This window comes from Olea europaea, chromosome 2, assembly GCF_002742605.1.
Source record: "Olea europaea var. sylvestris chromosome 2, O_europaea_v1, whole genome shotgun sequence".
NCBI classification, from domain to species: Eukaryota; Viridiplantae; Streptophyta; class Magnoliopsida; order Lamiales; family Oleaceae; genus Olea; species Olea europaea.
Genome location: NC_036238.1, coordinates 9,108,124 through 9,132,561, shown reverse-complemented (window position 1 = coordinate 9,132,561; position 24,438 = coordinate 9,108,124). Strand labels below are relative to the sequence as shown.

Sequence of the window (24,438 nt, the reverse complement as noted above, 5' to 3'; positions counted from 1 at the left end):
AAATATCAACTTTATCAAAACTGTACATATAATTTAAAATATAACACGCTAGTCCTTCAAATTACAAACTATTCAAGACATTTATCATGCTTTATAAACAAAAGACCCAAAAGCAATGAGAATACTAAATATGCAGTGAGCCCATTATATGGATCTATAAATTACCAATTAACATTTCTATCAAAATATACGTGTATCCTAAAAGAAATTTGAACCATATAAATTGACGAAATGAGTCATACATCTAATGACAATGTATGTGTGTGTGGCACTCTTGGTGGATTGACAGGCTCTAAGGCTGCTCAACATAGCTGCTATCTGTTAAGAAAATGGTAACAAAATATGATTTTGTAACTCAGTGAGTGGATAAATTGAAAATAATTATACTTTTTCATATATGCATAAATCTTGCTCTATTAAAACTTTGAGAAATTCAGAAATCTAGTAACACTTTTAAAATTGACATAATTGGATTATAAAATTCTTTATTCTTCATTCTAGTTCACTAATTGTAAAATATAACGAATATAAATAATCTGATATTCATGAAAATTTGTGAAATATTGTTGTTGCTCAATACTATAAGTTAGAAGCTTTACTCTAAAAGCTGAACAAATTGAATTCTATAATCTGAATTCCATAAGCTAAGCTGTAAATGGTGAAATGTAAGATGAAGGCTAATAATCCACTATATACATAAAATCCGCATCAAAATATGCCCCATGTATTTATCTACTGATGATCTGAAGGCTATAAAGTCATATGCACATAAACTATATGATCAACACTCTATACATGGTCGTGTCCCCTCAGTGAATAAGATGGAAACAACATAATCATCCTTATCACAACCGTAGCCCCTCATTGTACAAGATTAAAGTAATTACATCACTTATTTTCTGATGATTTCATAATAATCATGCTCATTTACTAATTTCTCAAAAATAAGACATTTCACATAATTAACATGCTTCTATAAAATAAAATAAAAAGGAAATCTTCTTTTTTGGAAAAGTAGGCTCTCCACTCACAAATCTATGGATACCAATCTGATTGAATTGATGAGCATTCTCAAACTTCCACGTCACTACCTGAAATTTGATACAAAATAATGAATTTAACAACTACTATACCAAGAATATGAAAACTCAATTTCTTGGTAATTGAAGAAATTTTCCCAATTTCCTTTAATCAATTTGAGCTAACTCCACTTCCTAGTCCTTTTACTTAACTTTAATTTATCATCCCAACATAAAAATAATCATTCCTATCAATCCAATGAAACTAGCCACCTACAATTCAACTAATTTAATTTTTCATCTTATTCCCCAACATCATCTTTCGAAGTAATTATTTCCATCAAATAATCATTTCCCCAATTTATAGTTATTCAAAAACTAAATTATAAATTCTAAGGTTTACTAAGAATAGAGTTACATGCCTTAAAACAAGTGGCAAATAGTCAATTAAAGAACTTGAGCTAAAAAGTATCCTTTTCACATAATCAAGAAACTAAATTAACAATTTAGAACCCTAGAAAATTTAAAAAAAAATTATACCATAAACAATTTACTTCCTTACCTCTCTAAGACATGAAGAAATTGAAGAACATAACTTAAGTTTCCTTCCCTCCTTTTCTTTTCTTTTCGTTTTCCTTTTCTCATCATTTTTTTTCTCGAATTTTCTTTGCTGCCCAATTCCTCAGCTAGGTTGTGAGAGAAAATATATCAAATGGTAATAAAGAAAAAAAATGTCATTTGTACAGCAATTTTCACACTTCCTCACAAAGGTTTTAATCGTGGACCCCATCCACTTGCATGTTTGTGTGCTGTGAAAAAAGGTGTGAAAAGTGATATACTTGTAGAATTGTTCAACAAAGAAATGGGTTTATTGCCAAGTAAGTGGATCACTAACTCATATTTGCAAAAAGGTCCCTCAGCTTTCATATCATAAGGCATTAAATCCTAAACTTTTAAAAATGTAAAAGTAGATCCCAAAATTAAATTTTGTCCAACTTAAACCTTCAAAATATTTGCCATAATAAATTGAGTCCTGATTAAAATAATTTATTTCATTTGATTCCCTTTTGACTTTGACATTAACAATTCAACATTTTATTTTTGATTAGAAAAAATTGGGTCGTAACAATAGCAACTTGGGATTCTTAATCAATTAAATCATAAATCATATACAACTTAATAGCTATGTAATTCCAAGTCAAGAGAGTGATATATTATATTAAAATTAACATTGCAATCTGAAAAGCATGGGGTACCATTTTGATACCAATTGTGATAATGATATTTAAGCCCATCAAACACCTAGAGGGGTGAACACGTGTATAATGCATAATTAAAAATAACAACTAATAATAAGAAACAAGTTATTAATTATTGTCTCTAGATGATTAAGTTTAATCAATATTAAACCCTAACAATTAATCATACAAATATGTCAAAACATTAAAGTCAAGTCAGCTTCATATATGTTTATGAAGGAAACCCCTCGAAGAACACTTCAGAGTGGTAAAAATCCGATTTCGATCTCCACCAAACATCCAATTTTTATCCCCACCAAACTTGTATAAAAAATATACTAAAAATCTGACGTTAATCTCCCACCAAACTTCTTATCAAGATCTACTAAAAATTTAATTTTAATCCCCACCAAACAAATAGGGACATGATAAGTTGAGATGTGATACCATAATAGCTAAATTTGCAACACAACATTTAATATCAATATTTACCCGGTGCGCACTCGAAGGGTAGCCGCAATATCAATATTTACTCAGTGTGCACCCGAAAGGTAGCGACTGCGGGTTCCCCGTCATAAAAAAAAAGACAAAATATCAAATCATGCTAGTCAAATCATTAATATGATCAGCAAAATATTAATCCCCAAACTCAAACATAAAAAATAAACACTATTATTCAATCAACTTCGCCTCTCTAACTCATATACTACTCAATTCCTTGAAAAAAAAAATACTAATACATCTCCTTTTTGTCATGAATAATAAAGAAAAGCAAGTAAGAGAATAATGAATAACACAAAGAAGAATGAGTGAAAAACTATACACATGGTCAAACTATGCAGAACATGTAATGTGTAAATAAGAAATAAGAAATAAGAAATAAAAAATAAAATTCTTTTAGAGATAACTCTTTTTTATAAATTTGTCCACATAACATCATATATTAAAAGCTCAAATCACATGATCACATGAATAATTATTTGCTTATTTATACAAGTATAATTCATAAATAGCAAATTTTTTCCAAGTAACTCATTATAAATCTATATGGGGTAAATCGTATAAGCAACCCATGCAAAAAAAAAATTGCTACTAATCTTTTCTAAGCAATACTTAAACCTTAAATTAGTAAGAAAAGACATGTAAAGAAATCATTAATGAATGAATATATATTCCTCATATTATAAAAGTCAAATCTGATGCTACTATGACATTTTAAATAAAAAGCACATACTTAACTTCTCATTGTATAACTTTTTCTTTCACCTCTCATCTGTAAGCACACATATATACATATTTTTTATTCAAGTCATAAATATAGACCCTATAATGAACTTTAAGTCGATAACTCCCAAATCAGATCACTATAGTACAACAAGTTTTAAGATACTTAACAGGCTTAATTATTCAAGTCATAAAAGCTACGAATAAATGTATAAGATATAACACAATTTTTTAATTAATTCCTCTGAAGCTCAATACTAATTTCTTTTTTGGGAATATACAAGAGGTTAGTTCAGCCTATTAAAGTTCAATCTATATTCAAAATTATCACAATATACGGATGATCGCCATTCCAAATCTCACACATGTGAGAAGACTCATTCACAATGGCTTAATGTATGCAGTGCAAAAGATATATGAAATAACTTATACCAAGTAATCTAAGCAAGTTTTGAACAAAGTTAATCGGAAATTTTATTCACCGTTCATTAATAATACTATTACTTTATCATAAAATACCATGTCCAATCACCTTAAAATTGTTATATAAAGACCTTTTCCTTTTTTTCTTTTAAAGTTCATCCAATAAAAAAATGAGATAATGAAAAATTAGAGTGCATGCATGAATATGCAGACAAATGACATTGTAGATGCAAGCAACTAAAGAACTACTTAATGAGTTACACAAACACTTACCGTGAAGAGCAACTCGAGCAACATAGCAATTTGTAACATTACTTTGACAAGAGTATTCACTCTTTTTGACCTAAATCTTCCCAGAAGAAGACGTCATCTCAGTCAAATAATCATCATATAGTCTAGTGACTCACCTGTTTTGTTAAAAAACTAACATGAGAAGTGATATATTGTGAATTGTTCCTAACTAAGAACTTGTGGCATCTAGGCATAATGTGACCTAACTCACCATAATTGTGATAGGTAGGAATGAACTTAAGACCAACTCTAGGTTTTAAATGTTGAACCTTAGACTACGGAAACCTATCTTACATGGTTAATCGAAGTCTTTGGACTCCTACACTCTTGATCTCGTTAGGGGTAGGAATAAACTTGGTTTTAGATGGGATAGCAGAATCTGTAAGGCTTAAACCATCCCTATTAGGCTTAAACCATCCTTATTAGGTTTAGTCCTAAGATGTTGGTAAGCTTCTTAGATCCTCTAGAAAAAGTATTGAAGTTAGGACACTAGATTTCTCAAGTTCACTCGTAAAAGTACTAACCTTAACTTCTAAGGACTTTTTATCAATCCTTAACTCATTCAATCTTCTAGTGGACTCCTCAAGTGTGACTCCTAAAACTCTTCTTTTCTAACTAAAGATTGTGTAATTTCTTAAAGGTAGAGCTATTAATCATTTTTAACTTAAGATTTTCCTCAAACAGTGGTCAAAAGTGCTCATCTTCTGTTTTTTTCTATGAAGCTTCAGATTGCACTTTGTCATCAAGTGTCTTGCTCTCCTCTACATGTTCACTTTTAACCATGGAGGAAAATGCCAAATAGCTCATGCCCTCATCAGGATTGGTGCTCTCACTTTCATCATTGGAGCTAAACTTTCATGAATAAGAGTAGCATTCAGAGCCTTACCTAGGGTTTTCTTAAAATTTGGGCACTTTACTTTAACAAGCTCAAAACCCTAGCACTTATTACACCTCATAGATTAAGACCTCTTCCTGTTATCTCTAGCATCTTTCTTCTCTCTTTATGATTCCTATTGTTTTCTATTGAATTTCCTAAATTTCCTAACAAATTAGGCATCTTCCTCACCCTTTAACATTTCATCATCAGTTTGATCACTCGTCTCTTCCTTAACAATTTTAGGGTTAAAGACTTAATTTTTCTTAAACTGGGGTAAGCTAAATTCATATGCATTCAGATCCTTTCATTCTTCGATAGTTGTGACGTTAGGTCTAAATTTCTTAGGTAGTGATTTCATAACCTTTCCCATAATCTTAGCATCAGGAATTTATTCACCTAGGTAAAAACTCCAATTCACAATATGATTTAGATTAGCATAGAATTCATCAAAGGACTCATCATTCTTCATTTTAATTTTTTTTCAAACCTAATGGTCAACATTTGAAACTTAGGGTCCATTTGATGGAATTGAATTGAATTGAAAATGAAATTCAGGGAATTAAATTACCTAAAAATTATTTTCATAGGAATTGTAAATTATTGTATTTGATTGGTATAATTTTTCACGTGAAAAATGTTGAAATAAAAGTGTTTTTTTGATATTTGTTTAGCTTTGTTTTATATAAAAATTGTCAATTAAAGGGATAGGATTTACTGGTATTGGGTACAGAATTTGTTTCCATTGCCAACCAAAATAATAATAATAATAATAATAATAATAAGAAAATCATCTCTTTTGGTAATCTTTTGGCTTTGTTTTATATAAAAATTGTTAGTTAAAGGGAAATATTTTTTACAATAATTCTTAAAATTTATTTCCATTGCCCAAAAAAATTTTTAAAAATGTTACAGTAACTGAGAATTCCAATTCTCGCCATTTTGGTGAGAATTTGAATTTAAAGATTTGATGGAAAATGCTGATGTGGCCAAGAAAGGTGGAATTCATTTTTCCATAGAGAATTTCACCTATCAAACACTACAAAAGTTGAAAAATGGTATTAATTTCCCATTTTCCATGGAAAAGAGTGTGCTATCAAACACAGCCTTACAGTTTTATGGTCTTAGTTCTCTCATTTGTGATTTTGAGGATATCCTAAGCTTTTTTGCAGTGTCACAAATGGATAGCCGTTTAAACTCTTCAAGGAAAAATAACAATAAAGATGACATTGACACTTTTACTATTCCAATTACACTTAGTTAAATCATCTTTAGACGAAGTAGAGATATTTGTTGGTGTAATAATACCAACAATAGATGTAGATATTGCAGTCCAATACTTTTCTACACTAACCCACCTGTTCATCCATAAAGTTTAAAAGGCTCTCACCCTAACCTTCTAGTAAGCATAATTGCTACCATCAAGATAAGGAAGAACGAAAAGTGATTGACTCATCTAGACAAAATTGGTTCAAGGATTGCAATTTAGCCCTAATACCAGTTAAAAAAACACGGGAGAGAAATTTATGATTAAAATATTGACAACTACCCAAACGGTGCTCCCTTGCCACCCACTTGGACCTCCAGTGACTGGTCGATTTAGAGAGTTCTATCTTGCTTCAAACACTAATTTTTCATTCCATTCTCATCTTAAACACTTTTTTTCCTCTCTCTATATATGTGTGTGTGTGTGCGCGCGCGCGCGCGCACGTGAGTGTGCATGTGTGTGTCCTACCCTACGAACTTTCTAAAGCATGTTGAATCAAATTTTTATTAAAATTTATTTATGATTTAATTAAATAATTAATTAATTAATTATAGTTAGATAACAGATCTATACAATTTGGTAACAAATTAATGTCTTAATTAGTCACATTATTTTTTGATCACAAATCAGAAATTTATGTCACAACTTATTTATGGGCACAATTCACAAATTTTATAGGTTACGGTTTGTTCACCTGTCTCAAATCAAAAAATTTACAAGTCACGATTTATTTATTGATTACAAGTCACAAATATTATATGTCACAGCTTATTATACAGCCACAAATTAATAATTTTTTAAATCACATATTATTTTTTGATCACAAGTTATCTTTTGTCATTGGTCACATATTGTTTATTAGTCATAGGTTAACCAATTTAATGATCACATTTAACCAAATAATTTGTGACCACCACCATTAACTCACCACTACCTCTGGCAACACTGCCACCACCACCATCGTAGCCAGAATCATCACCATCATATCCTTTCAACGGCAAAACCACTACCTCAAACAAGTCAACTCATCGTAGAAAACACCACCACATTGCCATCCCTAACCACTATTATCACCCCCGTCGACAAACTACTATTTTCAACTTCAAAACCACCATCACCTCACCGCCAACAAAACCACCGCCGTCACCACCACTAAAAGATCCAACAAAAATGCATTCAACAAAATCCACCACCACCATTACCCACAAAACCAGCGTAACCACCAGATCCAATAAAATCGTCAGCACCGCTAACCAAATACCACCAACAAATCAGATCCACAAAACACCATCACCTCGCTATCACCACAACTAGAACATCACCGCATATCTAAAACCAAACATTGTCGCAAATCCAGAACCGTCGTCGAGGATGTTTTGCCAGCAAATAATGTTGCATCTCTGCAGTACCCCTCGACCTTTGGCTTGAATAATTTGTGAAGAGTTAACGAAGGTAATGGAAGAGGTTAGACATGGCGTACCGTGTGAAGAGTTCCGATTGTTACCGCTTTCTTGAAATTTTACAAAGAGAAATGATGGGTTGAACAGAAGAGGCTAGGTGTCGTGGGTAGGTTTAGAGTAGATTAATTTAAATTAATAATATTATTATTAATATTAAAAATATTGAATTATGATCTGATTTTTGAACAAATAAACTTAAGTTATGATTTATGAATTGTGATCTCTAAAAGTATGTGTGCTTCTAATTTCCACACAAAATAAATAAATAAATTGACATCAATAATTTATTTGGATCAAATGCGTAGTTGTTGAAAGAGCGAGAATTACTCAATCAATATTGGGCTTATCCAAAACTCCAAAACTCCTATTAAATGGCACAGTATGGACTTGAGAAAATGTTAATTTGGATAAGTCAAATTTAAGTTATATCTCATTAAAGTAAACTACTTGACCGATAATATTAATATTCAAATTAGATCAAATAACTACATTTATATCGGACTTATTTTAAAGCTCATATTAAAATATTTCATTGGACTCTAAAAAGGGCATTCTGGATGGTCAAAATCAAGCCAGAACCAATAAAAGAAAACAAGATTTAAATGATTCTTGAACCACTTTTTTAATGATAAATGAAATATAAATAACTAATTACTACATGCACTTGGAAGGAATGCTAAATCAAGCGCATTAGTGATTCCTGAACCACTTAAATAATCTAGCACTAATCTTAATTAAACAACACTATTCGGGGCATTATTATTATTATTTAACCCATTACTATGCATACACCAAATCTCTCTCAATTGAGCAAAATAAAAAATAAAAAAATAAAAAATAAAAAAGGAAAAAGAAAAAGGACCAACAAATTGTCCATCACAGAAGTCCACAGATTTTAAAAGATTGAACCATTAACTTTAGAGTAGCAGTCGTTTTCTCCTCAGTCTCGACCATTCTATCAATTATTACTTTCGAAGACCAAGATTTTGGGCCTGAGTTCTAGTATTTCAATTTCTGAATGTTGATTCCAAACTCAGAGCTGTAAGTGGAATTTCCACGTCTTTTCAAATTTCTTGTTATATGTAAATTTAATCACCTCAGTTCAGTGTTCTTTCAGAAAAAATCATGAAGCAATAAGCTTATACCTTCGGTTAAGTTTTTTTTTTTTTTTTTTTTTTTTGTGGGGTATTAATTCTCAGTTTATGTTAGTAAGATAATTTCATATAATATTATATGTTTGGACTTAACTATGAAGCAGTAAGCATCTCACTAGTTGTAATTCATTATACTCCTTCCTCCTTATTAACAATATCTAGTGAAAATTTGCTTACTGAACAGCGAGGGATGAATTGGCATGCCATTGAACCAAGGATTCTCATCAAAACTACATTAAATATTAGTAGCTTTAGGTTTTCCTTAAGCATCTCGATACCTAAGATCTCTGTCCCCGAACAAGTGGGGATTACCTGCTTAATTGGATAATCTAGTTGAGTACAGGGCGAGGATTTTCGCCCCTAGGTGGGTATGGGTAACAAGGGCCCCATCCCATTTAATTTTATTTTTTTTTAAGAATTCAATACTTTAAATGGAAAAATTCCACGAAATTTCATTAATTCTAATAGAAGATGACAACTAAAATTATCTAATAAATATGATAAACAATAAAAACATTAATTTATCAAATGTGCTAGAATAATTAAACTTTTAAAAGTAAATAAATTAATTAACAAATTTAATAAATATATTATTGTCTCAGTTGAATGAATGGGGGTAATGAAATGGATTAAAAAAAATTAAACAGATATGTAAACGGGCCAAGATTCCCACCCTGCTTTAAACGGGAAAGGGGGCGGGTACCATATTGAAAAATGTCAATCATCCCGCCAGAACCCATCTCGTTGCCAACCCTATGTAGCTGTAAGAACGTCAATTCAAATTGTTACAATTTGAAATTTAGCATGATTCCAATTGAAAGAAGACATGCTATGAGTTTTTTATAATCTAGAACTGAAATCATTTCGATTGGAGGCTCATAGAGTTTATTATAGTAGTTTGGTTAAATTGCACCAAAGGTTACTAGGAATACAATCTTATAAATTTGAGAAATATTTTCGTTCTTCAAACCTCATTGTTGCGAACCCAAATTCTGATATGATGCATTTTATCATCTTTGTTAAATTTTCTCAGTTTTAAATGGACTTTTCTGGGCCAAAATAAATTTTCAACTCATTGCACGGTTGGAAAATGCTACAGAAGCTTGATAAAATTTTTCCAAGTCTATGTTCTTAAAATTTAATGGTTCTTCCATTATTTATCAAGGAACTCATTTTTAGTATCGGGTCATGTTGCTAGAAATCAAGGAATTACAATAAAGAAAGACCATGACAAAGAGGCATCGCCTTAGCAACTTCTCGTAAAAAGCTTCCTCAACGTATGAGGGAAAAGGAACCCAAGACTATCCCATTATTACAATGAATAGCACCATCCAACCTAACATGGATAGTATGTTGTCATGAGGAATCATGCGACATACAATGCAACTTGAGTAGTAAATTCTTTTGTACTAGGTATACATAAGCAGGTAAAGAGACCACGTGTGAGCTACAAGTAGCAACTCCAACCATAACATCAAATCATCATTTTTCACCATTTTGCATCAAATAGTTGGTGCAATACCTCTTCAACCCAATACCAAATTTTTGCACAATTTTTGTGTAAAATGCTGTAAGTGAATAATATTGTTGTGTGAATACACTTGCACCGTTTTGCACCAAATTTGGTAAAAGTTCTTTTCGCTTTTTTTTTTTCATTTACGGTCAAATGATATCAACAGTATTTGTGTTATTTTATATTATACATAAATTTTAATTATTATTATTATTATTTATTATTATTATTATTATTATTATTATTATTATTATTATTATTATTATTATTATTATTATTATTATTATTATTATTATTTGTAATAGACTTTAATTGTATAATTAATAATAATCGAGGTAGGAATACAAACAAAAGTACTCAAACAGTTTCAAAATGCAATAAACATGATTATTTAAAATTAAAACAAAACTACATTAATTGAACATTTGTGGGACGAATATATGAATTCCGATAATTAAATTACGATACTAGGTCGACTTTGTCGTATCATAATTTCGAGATTTAAAATGTAGTAAGTTATTTTTAATGGGATGATTTAATATTCTTAACTGTGGTATTTTTATTAATTGTACTACATTTTTTAAAATTTATCAAATAATTTAATATTTTCGTAAACAAAACATAATTAGATTTGATGAACAATAGTGCAAATTTTGGTGTAAGATTGGATATGGTCTAAAGAAGCAGGAGCAGGCCTCGTAATCCTCTTAATAGAAAGTTTGATGATGGAAACCTATTCATGAGTCTGTTAGAAAAAATTACTTGGCTTCAAATCTTGCTTGAATATGTGGCAAAAGAAAGTTTGACAGGAGATTAAATACTTGGGCACCTGTAAGATATGTGTAGAAATATGAGGTCTTAACCTCATCTTTGTTGGTTTACTATCTTAATTAGGTCGGTGATGAATCCAGGAATGTTTGGTGAGATAGGGCGACTATTAACCGTCGACAACTAACAGCCGCAATAATGAGGTTGTTTATTAATATTAATTAAATAATATTAACAATTCTTTCTATTGAAAAAATCATTTCATAATCTGTATTAAAATTATACGTATATCAAATATTAAATGTAAATTGAACTTAAGTATAATCAAGTTTCATTTTCCAATTTCAAACACCAATTTATCATTTATCACATCTCACAAATTCCCCAATTTATCATTTATCAAAGATATCACAAATTCCTCAATTTTCATAAATCATAAATCATCACAATTCACATAATAAATCTCTAATCAAATTATCCATATAGAATATCACTTCAACTTCAAGACTTCAAGTTCTATATTTAAATGGCATCAAAATGAACTAAAAAACACAAAGAAAAACAAAAAGAAAAAAGAGAGGTTCACAGTCACAATAAGTAGTGGCAGACAGTGGCGAAAAACAGCGCCGATGACAGTAGATTATAGTTTCAAGTTGGCAGTATTGTGCCACGTTCGTCGGGTAGCTGTGGTAGATTTGGCTAGAATCAGAATTTGGAGATAGTGTTTTCTGCAAATGTATACCGCTGGAGAATTATTGTTCCGTGTGCAAAATCGAATTCATTTTCTAATCAATATGCCTATTACATTTATTTATTTATTTTTTTTTTTTAAAGAAGGACCAACTAAACAAAAGTCTACAATTTTATTATTAAAAAAAAAAAAATTGGTCAAACTGAACTCATCTTCTCACTTAGTCCCTATCTTCACTTCACAACTATTGGTGTCGAGTTTGGAGGCGCCAGCGTATTAGGTCTATATTTTTATTGTTCATCATTCATTATCATCTTATGTTCTTGTGTATGCCCACTTTGAATGAACTGAATCATCTTTTGTGTTACTCTGAGTTAGCTTAGAAGAATTCATTCACTCACGCTGCGAAATTGTTTGCTTTGTGTTAATGTTTTCGAGATAGTGATACTACCTATCTTTATGAGATGGGTGTAATTAAATTTAGATGTTGGTATTTTGTACATTGTGTTAGATTTATATGTTGATATTCTGTAAAATCTCTTATGTTAGCATTTTTTCTATAAAAAAAAAGTACTAAACGCGCTTGTTTGAAATGTTAATGTTCCAATTAGAATAGGAAGGCATTTTTTTTTTTTTTTGTTGGAAGAATAATATAAGATATTTGTCTCTATATGCAACATTAAAGTTCCAATACTTTTTTGAATGTTACTGTTCAAATATTATCTCTATTTATTGTCATATTTCGATATTTTTTAATTAATTCACTTTATAAAATATGTAAATTACAATCTTTTGACATTGTAATTTTATATATTCTTCAAAATTTCCAAATGAGTATTTCCTAAATAAGGAAAGGGAAGAATTTATTCGACATATCTCTTCTGATTTATTTTAGTTGATTTAGCAACACCCGAATTTGATTTGGAATAAAGGATTCATAATTCCCTGCTTTGCCACAAGGCCATGCCACTGAAATGATACAAAAAATGAATATGATAATTTTTATGAAAAATGCTTGTGGTACATTGTGGTGTACAAAGGACGCTGCATTGGCCGAGGCCCCGAGTGTCCATTTTGGACACCCTTTTGGATACTACAATGTACCCATAACATGATTGAATTTTTATAAGGACTAAAATAACTTATTTTGACAAAATAGATCCCTTTGGTAGCTTGTTCCTCTTGGAGGCTGGTAATAACATCTAAATGTTTAAATGTTCAAATGTTGTAGCAAGAGAGGTGCACAAACTACTTGGACATGTGTAAACAATTTATCTCAAAAAAAAAAAATGAAAAAAAAAAAAATATTTGAAACTTAAATCACTAGCTGATACTAAATAAATATAATAGAAAAGATGTTCCCTTGTCCCAAGCAATTAAAAATCTAATTAGCCAACTAATCCTCTCGATAGTACAATAGTAGAATATAAATTTGAAAATATTATAGCACGGGAGGTACATAAACTACTTGAACTGGTGCCAACCGTTCATCACGAAAAAAAAGATTCATGAGTCGAAAATCATTAACTAAATCTAACATAATATAATAGAAAGAACTATCTTTTCTTTTTCCCGATCCTACGCAAATTTAAATTGTCCTTTTAAACTATATCAGTTCACTGGGAATTCGATATTATGCTTATTCTTATAATAAATGAAGATACATTTTTGCGTATCATGTTCTAGTTGTACGAACTTAAAATTCTAAAGCATATGAAGTTGTAACATATGCTCATGTAAAAGTGGCAATATGCAATATTTTTCATTTTACTTCTTCTCACATTGTAAATAAAGTTGTGTGTGTGTGTGTGGTTTTTTTTTTTTTTTTTTTTTTTTTTTTTTTTTTTTTTTTTTTTTTTTTTTTTTTTTTTTTTTTAAATTAGAGTTTTTTTTCTCAAAGACTTAAGTTAAGGATAAGTGAACAAACTAAACAAAAAAATAAAAAATAAAATGTGATTTGTCTTCATAAAAAGAGATGGAACTACATCGACAAAAATTACTGACCCTCTTAATTAGGCCCATTCCCCTTAAGATTCACGCCAACATCTGTATTAGGGTTGCATTTATTATAATTGTAACTTCCATAAATCATTCAAATTACCTTTCTTTAGAAACACTTCTCAGTTCATTACAAGATTTGAATCATAATGCAAATCATTAAATAAAAATTGGTAGACTTGGTACTGATAAACCATTCGAAGGAAAATAGACTTGATATTAATAAAACATTTGAAAGAAATGACTTTGCCCCGAAAAAAGAAATACTACAATGGTAAAACACAACAAAATATACCAAAGAAAAGGAGTACGAGGCCAATATACAACAAACACGGAATACATCTTATTGGCTGCTTTCAAAATCTACCAATATTTTTTTATCCCACAAAAAGTATCCTTTTTATCTGAACTCTAGATTTTTACTTTCTCCATCAATTTATTCAAATAAATAGGGGGGAAAAATGAAGAAAAAGAATAAAACATGCGGTCCAAATCCGACTGGCGTTTGAAACGTAAGCCTTGTTGTACTTTCAATGTAATACGCACGAGGTCAATTCAATAACGGGCCGAGGTATTCCGTTTGCTACTGGTTGCTGAAATCAAATCAAAGGGGACGTTGGACCCTTCGCTTCTTCTCCACTCTCCAGAAAACCCCACGAAGAGAAAACAAGAATGGATCTCTGCTGAAGTTATTGCTTTATGATTTTCATTTGTTAAATTAATTTGGGCAGTGAAGTTGCAGATTTTCTGGAGATATGGCGTTGCCTGCAAAAGTTTAATTTTGTTTGGGGGGGGGGGGTACCAATATATGGTAACTTATGGTATTTTTATGTGGCCTTACTCTGTTTATAAACATGCAGAAACATAAGGCGAGATTTTTTCTTATTTGCCTAAATTTTGATATTTATGTGCTGAATTTAATTGGTAACCCAATTGTTTGGGAAACACGCGATCAGTTTTTCGGTTTAAATCAGTAATTTTAATGTTTATTTATTTATTTATTTATTTATTATTATTATTTATTTATTTATTTTTTTTTTGACGAAATTGTGAATTTTGAATCTTCTCTCATAATAATGGTTTCTCAAAGTCAAAGAATGCCTACAGCAATGCTTTTTTCAGTATGAGAATTGGGCTTTCAATTTTATGTAGCTTTCGATATTTCCCTTGTCTTGGATATCTGTTTATTGTTCTGTATAAATAGGGGGATTAGGATACTTTAGGTATATGTAAAAATGTTGAAAAAGGTTCACTTATTTAAAGGGGGAAATTCTTGAAACGTTCCTGTTTATGAGTATTGTTGAATAAGAAAATTAAGAGGAACAAGCGAGCTCATAACCTTTCTATACGAAACCTGAAGATGTGGAGCTAGTAAAAGTTTAAGCATAAAAGCTCACAGAGAAGAAACGCAAAACTGAACCCATAAAATTCCACGTTGGAAGAAACTCTTCAACCCGGTATTAAAATACGCATGGTTAAGTGTTTAAAGTATTATTTCAAGGCCAATGAATAAAGGAGACGTAAGACGGTGAATAAAATGTGAGTACCTAACAGAATTAGTTAGAAACCCACCATTAAATGACAGGAATGAATTTAATAAAAGGGCCCAACTGCCCTCAAGACCCTCAGGGAAATCTATAAATAGTCTCGCCTAGAAGGATAAATGCATGCAAACTAAAATATCTTCCTCCTCAATAGTCATTTTCCCTCCTTGTTGAGCATCAAACACTGAATTTAGGAGGAAAAAAACTCTGGTTAGGTGAGAAGAGTTTGTTGATAATAACTTTGTTGTCTCCAAGTATAAGCTTGCAATAAGAAAATTTGATCATTGAATACCAAGAATGATTATTATGATCTTGTTGTCTGTTGACTAGCTTGAAATCCAAAGTAAAGAAAGTAAAACATAAGAAGAAATGTTTTTTGTCATACTGGAAACAAGAGATAATTTTCAATGATACTTTAATGGATAAGCATAACAAAAAATTAGAAGATCAAATTACGTTGACTTTGTCATGGGCATATATATTTATACTGAAAATTGGCCATGCAATGGCTCCTGTCCCTGTGTCAATTTGAGTAAAGGAACTTCCATTTCAATTTTTTTGGCTAGCTAGTAGTTGGCGATCCTCCTGAAGCAGTAAATAAACCTTGTTGTTAATCTTAAAATGATATGTAGATAGGTTGTACTCATGATTCATTAATTGGAGACCAAACTTGTGCTAACGAGGGAAAAAGTCACAATAAAATACCTTTTAGTTCAACATATATCTCTGTATGTAAATGACTGTGCGGTATTTCGAATTTGTGGGCACTTCTGCTAGGATATGTCTAAGAGATTTTCAGTTGGTTGGATTGGCGAGTTGAGGAAATTTTACCTTTTCAAACTCAGTTTTTTTATTGGAGCTAATAGATGTAAAAACATACCCAAAAGGTGAAATTCCTTTTTTCTCAACAAATTTCATGAGTTTACAGATATCACAAAGGGTTAATGCGTTTACACAATTGCTTTTTTATCTTGCTAAGTGCTAAGCTACAGGTGTTGATGTTTTGCATGTCATAGTTACAAGAGCTCTTACTCTTTTTGTGCTATGCCTTTAGTTTTGCAAAAGAAAGCAGAGAAGTTTGAGTTGAAGAAATTACAGGGTCCAGCAGTCACAAAGGAACGTGTATCTGCTCTTGAGCAACTTCTTCAAGATGTTTATGCCAGTCGGCGCCCAAAACTGAGTGATTATGAATCTCGAAGGGACTTAATTCTAGCGTTTAATGAAATTGCAAAGGAGTTATATGGTAATACTTCATGCTGAATTTACTTACACTACCTCAACATTAGAAAGGAATTCCCTTTGTTATATTTGCTTCTTGTTTTAATTTTCTAATAATCGTGGATCTTTATTCACAATGCTTTGCATTTTATTTTATCGAGATGATTATTCGTTGACCAGAGAAATCTGCCTATCTTATGGATTACATTCTTATCATGGTGGTTTTTTGATCCTTTTCTTTTCAGGATATTCAAAAGTGACTCCCGTTGTGGTGGAATTTGGTTCTTTCTTAATGGATCTCTTTAGCACAACAAGTGATTTAGATCTCTCTGTGAATTTTAGCTCTAATGCAATTTAATTTCCACGCGAAAAGAAGATTCAAACTCTGAGGAAGTTTGCAAAGAAACTATATGCTCTACAAAGTAAAAATTTTAGATTGTATTTTTCCTGGTTTGTTTTGATTCATAATTTATTATTTATATAATTATAATGAACTTGTTCATTTCTTAAACTGCAAATTCTGAAGGTAATTTAGGCTTCAGAAATCAGAGGTATATTTATCTTCTAGGCAAATGTATGTGTAGTTGGCCATTTCTAATAGTTAGGTGGCATTTTTAGTTAAAAAGCCATGGAAAGAGCAGTTGGGGAAAAAAAATAAAAAAGAGTATAGTGAAAGCTAGATCCATAATATTCATGACCTGTATCCTGTGACAAATTTACAAGAGAAAAAAGTTGAAGGTCATGGTGGGAAAACAACAGCGTTATGATTATCCTGAAGACAATGAGTTTTAAATAGGGTTTGAAGGATGTAAGAAATCTAATTGACTAACTGGAAAAAACGAGGAGCTGTGGATCTCACTTTCCTATGGAATTTCTGTGTATATCATTAGTCCATTATAATTCTGTAAAATTTTTTGTTTTACTTTTAGCTCACTGATGCAATGATAATATACTTATATTTTTTGGCTTCTATCGAGCTCTATCTTGTAAGTCAAGAACTTATGTTCTAGATTTCATAGGCATATATTGGGTAATATGTAACAGAAGCAAAGATCATTTGAGATATTATCTTTTCTTTCTTATCATTTCTAGGCATAACAATAAATCTAAGACTGGGTAATATTTAACAGAGGCAAAGATCATTTGAGATATTATATTTTCTTTCTTATCATTTCTAGGCATAACAATAAGCCTAAGATGAAAGAATAAATTTAGAAATTTAATAATTACATGATAAGAAGATAATTGGGGGTTCTGTAACAATACTTGGGGCATTTGAGTGGTTATGCTTGCTATTATTTCAGGTGAAGATTATCTCAGGCATTTTGTGAGAAATGGTACTTTACTTGGCTGTTCAGAATTCTATGGGTTCGTTTAAAAAATAGCTCCTGATTTGTTGAATTCTTCTTCTTCTTCTTCTTCATCAAACTTCTATGTTAAGTTTTACTGATCCTCTCTGTCTCTCTTACTATTTTAGTTCTCCGATTTTTGTAATCTTTTCCTATCAAAAGATATGATGGAAACTAAGTAGTGTTGAGAAGTAGCTCCTTCAAGCGGTAACTTATGTTCTATTTGGTTAAGTTCCATGGATTGGTAGATGGCTTTCACTAGAATTATAATAGTAGTTGCAATTACTAATGAAGACTTCTTGTTTCTACCTTCTTAATTCTCCTTTTATTCTTGATCAAAAAATAAGAAATGGTACTTGGATGCATCTTATATCTGTATTGGTATTCTCCAGGTAAAGGGCATGTTTCTGGTGTTCTCCCAGTCACAACTGCCAAGGTGCCTATTCTGTAAGTTGTTGATTGAGGAACTGGAATTGAATGTGATATATCAGTTGAAAATAGGGATGGAATCTTAAAATCCCAGATTATCCACCTAATTTCCTCAACTGATGAAAGGTTTAAAAAGCTAAGCTTCTTGGTAAAGTTCGATTTCTTCGTTCTTTTATACATCTATATTTCATCATTCAACCTTCAGCTTCATTTGTCAAGATTCCATCTCATCCTTCTCAGTCCGAAATAGAAGTGTATGCTGATGCTTTTATATTTTGTTTAATTTGTAGCATGATAATTTTATTAACTTCAATATTATTCCCAATAGAATGCTCTTACGGGCATAGTTGCAGTGAACATTATTTAATACCTTTTCCATTTGATTTATAAGTTTTTAGATGGTCTGTTGGTATTCCTCTCATTATTCTTACATAATCTATAAGACTGGCCTACAGTTATGGCAAATCCACCCAAAGGTAATGGGCATGTCCCTGTACAATGCTCAAGGCTCTCAGCTGATATAATAGAAAGTAAGCCTCCAAATCTGGAGTATACATGGGTCAACAAGTTGGAAAACTGAGAGAGTCAATTGTGTCCTTGGGATATAACAGTATTCATTAGTTGTCTTGTAGAAAGCTCAATTACTTATAAATGTTTCTTGGAGTTAGGATGAAGAGAAAAAATGGATTTTGATGATCCAGGATGCCTTGAAAAAAAATTATCAAGTTTACATGATATGATATTAGTGTTTTTATTGGAATTTTCTTGTTTCTCCTTTTTGGGTACCTTTAGGAGTTAAACTCTAGTGTAGTTTCTAATTGTAGAGTTGGTAAACCGGTAGTAATTTACTATAGTAAAGTGGATCTTTTGGGTTTCAGTTAAGCATTTTATCACTTTATGAAGTCACAATGAACATGCAGTTTAGAATCGATATGATTACTTTACAAACTAAGCCATATTTTAGGATATCATAGGGTTTTCTTTGCGGGGTTTTAGCATCCATAAATAGGACTGTGCACCATCACAAATTGAAATTGGTTCTCTGCGGATCTCTAGAGTGTGATTTACAATCAAGGGGAAGAATCATTTAAATACTCTGCTTTTGGAACTAGAGGAAAGATTGCACACCTCAATTGCCTTGAGACTTATGCCTTGAGCCATGTCCCTCTTAGTAAGTTGAATCGTAAGCCTTGACAACTTACACCATTGTGCATGTTTTGAAGCAATTATCGAAAGCCTGACAAGTCTTTAAGATTTTAAGTCTCGGGCACATTTTAAAACCGTGCATTGGATCACATAACAAGATATGCGAGCATGACAAGCTCGGGTAAGCATCTCTAGGTATTTCACAAGGGAGTTGATTTTGGCTTAAGGCCAAACTATTGTATAAGTAATATCTTAGCCATCTCATTTACCCTGGGGTTTATTTAAATAATATTTCCTGTGTCTTTAAGATTTTCATATTCTTTATGGATTTCGTTGTTTACGAGGTCATATATTGTTTATAGTCCATTCACCTTGCAAAATCTGAAGCGAAATCCTTGGAGCTCCTTCTATACAGCATGCTGACACTTCTTTTCCAATTTTCTTTTCACCAATAACTGCCCTTCCACAGTCCCTCGAAGCAAAATGTTGAACCGTTATGTATTAATTGGTTTTGAGTTAAAGAAATTGGGAGCATGAACAGTAAATAAGATCACGGAGGATGTGAGACCAGAGACTTAAATATAACTCTAATGGAAGTCGAGCAAATAGTTTTTAGTCAAATAATTCTCTTAACCCCGGATGAAAGTATCACTTTATAGGAGTAATAGACTTTCGATATCATAAGACTAAAATAAGATCAGGTATATCTAATAGATGTGTAATTACATTATAAATCTTTCTAAGAGATTCCAGAAAATGCTCAGCAGATGAAGCTTAATTGTTAAATGGAGCCTGAACCAGACCATGCTAAAATAATGGGAGTGTCTCTGGAACATCGTGACTGACACACTGCTAACGTGATAGATGTCTGCAAAATATTATTTGTGGAAACATAACTAACAGGCATTAAAACACTCGAACCTTCCCAAACCAATCCATTCAGAATACTGCTTGCCATTTTTCCTTATGTTTGGTTAGAATTTGAATTTTCAAATGCATCCAAAGATGATCGTACATGTTTTCCTTAGACGTCTACTAGATTGCTATGCTTAAAAATCTTGTGTAGTTTTATTTTTCTTGAAATATAATGATCAATGCTATGTTATCTAATTGGCACTGTCCATCTCAGTAGATGAAAACCTGGGCAAAAGTGCAGAACATTAACAGTTCAAAAGATAAAACCTTGAATTCTCTCTTCATAATACTGTTGGTTGCTTTTCATTTGCAGGTAAAGTTTTAGACATTTGTAATTTATCGATTCCTTCTATTTAACAATTTCTTTAATTATTTGTGCTCCAGTATAAAATTTTGTTTATCTATAAGTGGTATGTTATTGTTAGATTATGTTGCAGTTTTTCTTGAATGCATCTCAAGAAGCTTAGATGAACCTTGCAATGTTGCTTCGGTGTTGGATCGGGGTAGGGGTGGTAAATGCGTGTCAAAAAGGTAAAAGAGATAAAAATTTGTCGTGTGGTGAAACTTCTCTGAACTTTGCATGATATTTTTAGAGTTAAATTCTACACATCTGTTCACTGTTTATCTTGATTCATAATCAACGTGCGGCTGGAGTAATCTTATTTATATTTTACTAGGTGGTAAATGATATTTAATCTTCCATTAGTTGGGGGACATAATTTCCTGGTCACATCTACGGCGTGTTGTACATTGTAGACAAATATGGCATGTCTTTTTAACAGTGCTGATTTGTTCTGAACTCATACCAACATTCATTTCTGGATATATTTCATTATTTGCTACTGCCCTGTAGCAAAATTGTTTAAATGCAACTTAATAAGCTTAGAAGAACCTTGGAACATTTTTTCTTGTTGGATTGGGTTGTGGAAGAGAGAGTAAATACTTGTTAAATTAAAAAGAAACTGGATGTCATCTCGCCTGAAACTTGTCTCGACCTTGCACGTTATGTTTAGAGTTAGATTTTATACATCTTTCATTTGATGTAGGTTTAATATGCAATCTACTATCTTTTTATGTTTAATTGGGCAATGAATGTTATTCAATCTTTCATTATTTGTTGGTCATGATTTCTAGTCACATCATTTGAACTTGTAACTATGTCTCTAATACAGACAAATATTAACATACCACATAAACAAATCATATATTGGTTGTCTGGTTTGTGGTGAACGTGTACCAACATTAGATTTGGGTGTGTTCCATTATGTACTAACATTCTACCTTTAAATACACTTCAATTTGATGTCTCTCCCATCTTTTGTTTATAGCAGACTCGGAAGCCACCTATATTACCTCCATTTTCTGCTATATTCAAAGGTATTTCCGTTTGTTTTTTAGTTAATTGATTTTGACTACATTTCTTGCATTGTTCCGTGCTAAATAACATTTTCAACTTTTACTTTCAAATGCAATATTTTTGTGAGCTTGTGATATAATTGTTTTTCATTTGACAAAGTCATGTTTAATTTCTTAGTTTTATCACATATTAGCTACATATCTATGTTGTTTAGAGTGAGTTTTCAATATGGACAGACCCAAAGAGTGTTAGAAGTCATGTTTGAGGCATTTCTCATGCCATCAAATATGTGTCACAGTTCAATTGGCTAAACAGTGGAGGGTGCCTTTGAGTTCAATTGCTTTTAGTTTAATATGGTATCAGACAATGACACGAGCTTATTATTCTCCTTCAATTTTTGTTTGGAAAAACTATGGCATCTTTACATAATAAGCTCATTAAAATAGCTATTTGCAGAATAGGGGGATCTTTGTATTTTACAGAATGGTATTAAACTTGTAATGCTTTATAGTACTCAGTTCACATTGCTAAATTACACAATGTCTATAAGATGAGTATAGTGAAAATGAGAATATAAGTTGGATGTGTGGTCATATTATAATGGATATAATAAGAAACGAGAATATACGGCAACAAATGGATGTCACACCGTTGAGGACCAATTAAGAAAGAGATGACTTAAATGGTTGGAACACGTCTTTGTGTAAAATTAAAGGGGATCCTGTTCATAAGATTGATGTAAACATAGTAGAATTGATTAGAATGGGAGGAAATGGTTTGTTGTGGTTGCTAAGTATCTATTTACTTTGGATCTTTTTGTAGCTCTATCATTCTAGCAATAAACCAAATGGAATGACAAAAGAGGATTTATGTAGTTTACTCCAAATTCTTTGGGAGTCAGACGGCTGCAGTAGAATCTTTTTTCCTTCTTTTACATAAGGTATGGCTAATGTAGTGATGTATCCTTTCAAGTGAGTTTTCAAGGAAATTTGGGTTTTAGAGCTTTGGTACTACTATGTACAAGGACTTCTGTCCCCTTTCTTTGTCATCATACATGTCACTGAAAAAAGGTCCTAGCCCTCTTCGATAGCCTGGAATCTAGAACACTACTCCCTAAAACTGTTGCAGCAACTCCAGTAATTCAATATAATTTGTAATAGTTATTGATAAAGGATACACTATTCACTCTGCTTCTCGGTCTTTGACTTTTGTTGACTCAAAGAATGTTACAAATCTAATGTTCACGAGCTCTTGTTTCTTGGTCATCTTTGCGATGTTAACTGGCTTTTTGTGCTGTATGTAGATGGTACTGATCCTGCGACAGTGAAGAAGTCACTGTCTAATTTTGTAAACTATGGAAAAAGTAATAAAGAATCATTGGCTAAGCTCTTTGTGACTCTGCTGATCAAGGTAGCGCTTACACCCTCGGTGATAATTAAGTTATTTATTTTGGTGGTGCTTTTTTCTTAACCGAAATTGACCTTTATTCTGTTACCTTTGCAGTTATCATCTGTCCAAAATCTGTGGCCAAAAGGTCTCTATGTAAGCACATACGAAGGATCTTGGACGTCCAAAACATGGAATTCTAAAGTTGCTTGTATCAGTGTAATTACACTTTGTTGCTTGAGTTTTTATGCTCTTGGAAAATTTTTAAATATATAGTAATTTTTAATCTTCAAAGGTTGAGGATTTCAGTGATCCATCTCAGAATGTTGCTAGGGCAGTAGGACAAGCAGAAATAAAATAGATCTATGAATGTATTAACCTTTCTACCTGGTACGTCTTGTCCTTCATGGATGGCCAGATTGGTGAAGTTCAATTGAAGGAATTTTTGTTTGGCCATGATGGCATCACTACCTTATGTCAAACAGGTACTTCAAATTCTCACCAAATTGCATCATTGCGTAGTAATCCCTCTCAATCTAACCAGAGAAAAAGAAATAGAAATGGGGAAGGTGAGGAAGCAAGAAAGCAAGCTCTGCCTCCAGACCCTATCCCCACGAAGAGAATAGTATCCATGCACGGTTGTGCAGGAATGCCTTCAGGGAGTTGGAGACAAGTCGAGTGAGCTATGCCATTTGAAACTGGCTGGACGAAAAAGATTCAGTCTACGGAAGGCTGGAGAGAGATGCTTGATGATGGTTGGAAAGGTACAAAATATGCTATGCCTTCTAATCCCAGAAATGGGCAGCAACTTATGAGAGGTTGGGGTGGAACTCAGCACTCTGGTGCAGGGCTTCAGGGTGGGGTCCATGCCAAAGGCTGGGGTGGAACTCTAGAACCCTTTGCACAAGGTTGGGGTGGAACTCAAGAACCTGTTTTACGAGGTTGGGGTGGGGTCGAGGCTGCTCGGGAACCTGCTGTAGAAGGTCGGGATCGGTTGCATGCTGAAGGCTGGGGAAGAACTAGGCAACCAATTGCAGGAGATTAGGATTGGGTGCATGCTGAAAACTGGAGAGGTACTCAGCAATCCATTGCAGGAGATTGGGGTGAGGTGTGCATCGAAGGCTGGGGCAGAACTCAGCAACCGGTCACAGGAAGTTGGGGGTAGGAGCGTGAT

At 32.1% G+C, this 24,438-nt stretch overlaps 1 protein-coding gene across 8 annotated transcripts; it reads left to right on the top strand.

Annotated features, from left to right (window-relative positions):
• The first annotated feature begins 14,713 nt into the window (after nucleotides 1-14,713).
• Nucleotides 14,714-23,720, top strand: LOC111410524 (protein HESO1-like). 8 transcript variants are annotated; one of them, XR_002705711.1, is made up of 9 exons: nucleotides 14,714-16,707; nucleotides 16,928-17,104; nucleotides 18,424-18,608; nucleotides 20,739-20,834; nucleotides 20,959-21,052; nucleotides 21,853-21,898; nucleotides 22,701-22,818; nucleotides 23,182-23,288; nucleotides 23,382-23,720. XR_002705711.1 is itself a non-coding variant. In XM_023040911.1 (8 exons), exons 4-8 carry the CDS (start codon nucleotides 20,739-20,741, stop codon nucleotides 23,623-23,625), a joined length of 417 nt encoding a protein of 138 aa, XP_022896679.1. In that variant the 5' UTR covers nucleotides 14,714-16,707; nucleotides 16,928-17,104; nucleotides 18,424-18,608; the 3' UTR covers nucleotides 23,626-23,720. The 8 variants fall into 8 exon arrangements, 4 of the variants coding, with proteins under 4 accessions (XP_022896679.1, XP_022896697.1, XP_022896704.1 ...); XM_023040911.1 differs by lacking the exons at nucleotides 20,959-21,052; nucleotides 22,701-22,818 and having other exon boundaries at nucleotides 23,382-23,483; nucleotides 23,560-23,720; XM_023040929.1 differs by lacking the exons at nucleotides 20,959-21,052; nucleotides 22,701-22,818 and having other exon boundaries at nucleotides 20,736-20,834; nucleotides 23,382-23,483; nucleotides 23,560-23,720.
• Nucleotides 23,721-24,438: the final 718 nt, after the last annotated feature.

Bases quoted from the DNA above. Each gene is read 5' to 3' on its own strand.
- LOC111410524 (XM_023040936.1), top strand. From the start codon at position 20,739: ATGAAAACCTGGGCAAAAGTGCAGAACATTAACAGTTCAAAAGATAAA. The intron at 21,899-23,181 runs GTATTTCCGTTT...TGCTGTATGTAG, and splicing joins ATTTTCTGCTATATTCAAAG to ATGGTACTGATCCTGCGACA. The intron at 23,289-23,381 runs GTAGCGCTTACA...TTACCTTTGCAG, and splicing joins TTGTGACTCTGCTGATCAAG to TTATCATCTGTCCAAAATCT.